Source organism: Andrographis paniculata, unplaced genomic scaffold (assembly GCF_009805555.1).
Source record: "Andrographis paniculata isolate CXL003 unplaced genomic scaffold, ASM980555v1 Contig89END, whole genome shotgun sequence".
In the NCBI taxonomy this organism is placed as follows: domain Eukaryota; kingdom Viridiplantae; phylum Streptophyta; class Magnoliopsida; order Lamiales; family Acanthaceae; genus Andrographis; species Andrographis paniculata.
In genome coordinates, this window is record NW_026137627.1 from 2,571,263 (window position 1) to 2,576,910 (window position 5,648).

The 5,648-nt window shown below is 27.4% G+C and overlaps 1 protein-coding gene across 1 annotated transcript; it reads left to right on the plus strand.

Moving 5' to 3' along the window:
- The first annotated feature begins 1,935 nt into the window (after positions 1-1,935).
- On the plus strand, positions 1,936-2,553 carry LOC127242872 (uncharacterized). The gene has a single exon (XM_051262581.1). The coding sequence runs from the start codon at positions 1,936-1,938 to the stop codon at positions 2,551-2,553; it is 618 nt and encodes a 205-aa protein (XP_051118538.1).
- Positions 2,554-5,648: the final 3,095 nt, after the last annotated feature.

Sequence of the window (5,648 nt, forward strand, 5' to 3'; positions counted from 1 at the left end):
TATAAAAATATAATACTCCATATATATACTTTTTATATTTTCTGTATTTCTATTTAGTTATTTATTTATTTTATCTTGTTTCGTATAAATTTATACAAATTATATAAATTAATAAAAAATATTTTACGGTCCTATGAAATCTATATAAATACATAAAAAAAAATCTAATCAATTATGTAAGAATCTATTTAAATAAATACATAAAAGCATCAAATTACTCTATGAATTTTCTAAACTAAGGGGTGTATTCAATATAAATTTTGTAGAACTTTCAAAATCTGAGTGTATTCAATTAAAACTTTTAAAAGTCTTTTAAAATCTAGAGGTATTAATCAAGACTTTTAAAAGTCTTTTAAAATTCTGAGGTATTCAACTTAGACTTTTAAAAGTCTTTTAAAATATTGAGATATTCAACAATCCATACACTTCGAAAGTCTATGGATTTTAATGGATTTTTGTGAAAATTTTGTATAAAAAAAAATCTCTCTTAACTATCACAGATTTTGATGAATTCTTAAAATTATTATTATTATTATTATTGTTGTTGTTGTTGTTGTATATGTGATCAATAATAAAATAATATTTATTACTATTATTATAATTTTTAATAAAAATAATAATTTAAAACTAAAATATATTAGCAAATTATTATGAATTTTTTTAAATATATATTTTTATATTATAAATATAATTTTAAAAAATATTATTATCACAATAAATATGTATTACTGTCTGTCTTTTTTTTTTTCAATTATCGAATACACTATATTATCACAAGATAACGGTGAAATAGATATTTAAATATATATTTTTTTGTTGAACCATTAATTTATATTTATTTATTTCTTTTAAAAATCATAAATTATTTATTTATTTATATTAATATAACCTCCGTATATATTATTTATTAATACTTATATATTATTTATTAATATTAAATATTATCTTATTAATAATTATTTATTATATTATAAAATTTGTTGTTTGATATAAATTTATATAATTAATATATATTCACAAAAAAATTATTTTACAATCCTACAAAATTCATACAATTCAATCAAATTCGTAGAAATCTATCTAAATTAATTACTAAAATCCATCAAACTCAACGTAAACTCTGTGGATTTTCTAAATCCACATAAATCTATAGACTTTTTAAAATCCAAAAAAATTCATTAAAATCCCAATTGAATACACCAAAAAAAAAAAATTCATGAACTTTTTAAAATATAATAGAATCCGAAATGAATATACTCTAGGCGAAGAAAGAATATATTATCATATACTTCGTCTGTCCGGCTCCAAAGGTCTTATTTATCTTTTGCGTCATTGTATTTAACATTAAAAATATTTTTATATTTGTATAATTTTTTGCACAAATATCATTGTAATAGTATTATAAGATACTAGTAGAAGTATTTTTGTCATTTTTTCTTAATTTGTATTACGTTTTCATATAATAATTAATATTCAAATATCAACACATAAAAAAGTAAGGGAGATTTTGAGAGTCAGACGGATATAGTATATGTTACATTGTATACACTATAAAGTACAATCCATTGTTTTATTTTTAAGTAAACGAGACTTTTAGAGTCGAACGGAATAGTATAGGTTATATTGTATACTGTGTAAAGTATAATGCATTGTGTTATTATATATACGTACATACTATTTTTTTATTTATTTTAAATTATTAAATGAACACAATCTTACTCATTTTTGGGGGGTTAATTAATTAATTAATTTTTTATTATATATATAAGGTGAAAATATCAGGGCGGATATTGATACGTACCCGATAATTTAGGGGGTAAGTTTGTAATAAAAACAAATCTGAGGGGGCATAAAATATTATTTATATATCTCTCTCTAAAGTCAGGTTCGTCGATTTTCTTCTGCGTTTACCAAATTCATAGAAAAAGCGTGAGAATGGCGACTTCGTCTCTACCGCTGCTGCTCCTCCTCGTCGCCGCCGCCGCCGCCACCACCGCCGCTGCTCGTCCGTGCAAGACGCTCTTCTATTTCTCTGCTACGACAACCACCACTTTTTACCCTAACGCCAATTCCCTTCCCGAGGATGTTAACCCCAATTACATCTTCCGTGACCTAAGCCCTCGGTACCTCAATCTCGTGTTCACTTCCGCCACCGACAATCGGGTCCCCGACCGCTTCGCCTCCATCAATTTCGACTCCAACGGCGACGATTCGCAATCGTCGTCGATGATCGCGTCATCCGGTTTGCCCCTGAAGTTTTATTCCTCCGTGTCGAGCTCGATTCGCGATCGTACCAGAGATTTGATGAGCGTTGTCGGAGCTTTGCTTTTCGGCGTCGGATGCGGCGCTCTAACCGCGGCTGTCATGTATCTTGTTTGGGCGCTGTTCTCTGATCGCCGATTGGAGTACGAAGACGTTTCTTCTTCCGATGACGAAGACGACGAGATTTCCGCCGCTAAGAAGAAGTTTGGATACGTGGCGATCCCTGCGGATGCTAAAGTGGTTGAGGATGAGATCAAGAAACCTGCTGCGCCTGCCAAGGAGATGGTTTGATGATTGAATCAATATATATTCTAGCGATTTGTTAAACCTATATAAAAAAAAAAATTATTACTTTGACGGATCTGCAATTTACGTGTTTGCTGCTTTGATGTCGTGAATGCATAACTGTGATCTATATTGTGTCAGGATTATATTCTGAATTTAGGTATTTCCTGTCTCGTCTTTTATTGGCCTTTTGTAACTAGATTGCATTGCCGAGCTGTGTACTATTTTCATTATGTGTGTATGGTAAACGTGGACTTCAATTCTGGAATCTTCCTTTCTCTGTTGGGTAGAATTTAGATTTATATTAATTTTTTAATGAAGTATAATAATCCTTACAAAGGTGCAGAGTTGTGATTATGAATTTATCATAGTGTTGCATTTGCTTTCTTGAGTTTGTATTGTAGAGTACTTGGAAACGGCAGGCATTCAAAATTGGCATTTACCTCAGACACTGGTTTTTTGTGGTGTTCTTTTTAAGTTGGTGCAATTGGGAAAATCTTAGTTTGCACCTTACTTGTTGTGCCCCAATCCCAGATGACTTGCTAAGGCATGAAATTTGAGGTTTCTTTGCGTTGTAGGAGACCAATTGTTTCGATCTGCCATGTGAAATTTTCAATTGGGCTTGATTTACTATGCTGATTTTGCTAAAAGCAGAGCAGAATTGGTTTATTTTGAACTGTTCTAAAGGCCTTCTTGGGGTAAGCTATTGATTGCTTCTATGTGTGGTTTTGTGCTATTGCTCGACATAATACTATCTGTTGTTTGATAGACCTTAGAGAAGACATTTGAAGGCATTCTGTATTGGTTTGTGATTGAACTGATTTATTCCTTGTCAAATTTTTTAATGGCCAATATTGCGAACTATGTTACATACTCAGCATTCTTTTCTAATGCATTCCGTGTTGATTTTATGGAAGAAGTTAGAATTTCAGAGTCTCTGCTTACTGTTTTATATAAGCACTTGTTGCAAAGTTTGTAAATTCGCAAGATATTGTAAAATTAATGGAAGCATCTGAGTTGTGCATAGTGAACTGAGCTTGTAGGGTGTTTGGAGTTGCTAAGTATGCCGTGTTTCCCGACCCATTAGGCAATTCTAAGACCTTGTTTGTGTTGCATAACGTGTCTTTGTGTAGGAGCAACAGCTTCATGTGTTCTTGCTTGATTGATCATGTGGCTCAAATAGTGGATAAGATGCACTTTTTGCCGACCAAGGTATGATCTTGCATTTGTAATCTGAAATATTTGATGAGGGTCGGCAGATTTATTATGTGATTAAAAGATTTCTGTTGTTTAATAGAGATATGGTTCGTTAGTGTTTTTGTGTGGTTCAACAGAATTTCAATATTATTTGTTATTCGATATATAAGCATTGATTTAGCTGAAGCTATTCACCGAATTGAAAATGGATCTTATGGCCTCATCCTATTTTACTGATGTGTAGTGTAGGTTTGGGTGAACACTGCTAGGCTATGGTGTTAATGGATAAGTGAAATCCTTATTTGAATTCTTACAAAGTTTTGATAGTTTGTCATTTACTACTTAGGAAGGGTAAGGTACAAAAAGCACAACACATTATTTCAATTAACATATTTATGTTTTAGCTGAAATGATTGTTAATCTATAGGTATAGGTATAGGTATAGGTATAGCTATGGTCCTTCATGAATTTCATGTTGAGACTTATCTGTTTTATTCCTACTATGCTAATATAAAATTTTAAAGTATGTTTTATTCGTTATGTCTCGTCCCACATTATCGAATTATAATTACTAGATAATTAATAATATATTAGTAAAAATAATTAATTATTTTATAATATAAATAACTGATTAGTTTAATTCAAATTTAAAAAATTTTAAATTATAAATTAAATGAAATCAATGTGAGTAATTATTTTTAGAAAAAAAAAATGACATGAGATGTGAGATGGACATAACGTGGATATGGTAAATGAGATTTTTTAACTTTAATTTTGGACTTTTTAATAGTAAAGTTCTCTTTTATTCTTTCAAATTATAATTAATATCATTTTACTTGACACGATTTTCAATAAAATTATGATATTTTTTCACAAAAAATTATATCAAAAATATTATTTAAATAATAATTCAAATTAAAATTCTATTTCAAATCAATTTTAAATCACGAATTAAACAAATCTTTCTATTTTTTTTAAAGATTAATTTGTGTTAATAATAAAGAGATATATGTTTTTATTTATATTATATTATATGAAATTTTATTCGTTATAAAATATAAATTTTAAAATATTTTATTCTTTTTCAATTTTATAAATATATTACCTCATAAATTAAATATTAATTAAATAAATCTTCTTCAAATCAAATTTAAACTTATATACTAAACTTCTCTTTAATTTTCTAAAAATCCTATACTTTTTTTCTCTCGAGTCATTTTCAACCCATTCTTCTATCTCTCTAAAATTTTCCTCCATATTTTACTTTCACTCCAATTCATTTTATTTTTTCCTCTAAACAGAATATTTCATATATATGTTTTTATTTTTAAACAATTACATAATATTTATTCAACTTTGATCTATTTATATATTAATCCCGAAATATCTTTTAATAAATTCAAATTATTTTATTGAGATAATTTTTAAAATAGTATAATAACAATAATAAATTATATTATTTAATTATTTTTATATTAAAAAATAATGATTAAAAAATTAAGGGAAAATCATATATATATATTTAAAAAATAATAACAAACTATAAATAATAATAATAATAATAATTATAGTCAAAATTCAAAATTAAAAAATTACACGAAATAATAATAAATAATTAAATTAAAAATACGAAATATATAAAAGTTCCCACTTGAAGGACCAAATCACAAATCCTCCATTATTTAAAGAGTATTGTAGATTGCTCTAAAATTGGACATAAAAAAATTGAGTGAGTTTGAAACTTTTTTGGTCCAATAATTTAAAGTCCTTCCCATTGGTGCTTCTTTGTTTGATAGGTTTTTTATTCATTTCCAACACATTCTCATTAATTCATTTGTCTTTGTCTTTGTCTTTGTCTTGTCCAATCATAATTAATTAATAGCAATATATATTTAGAATGAAGC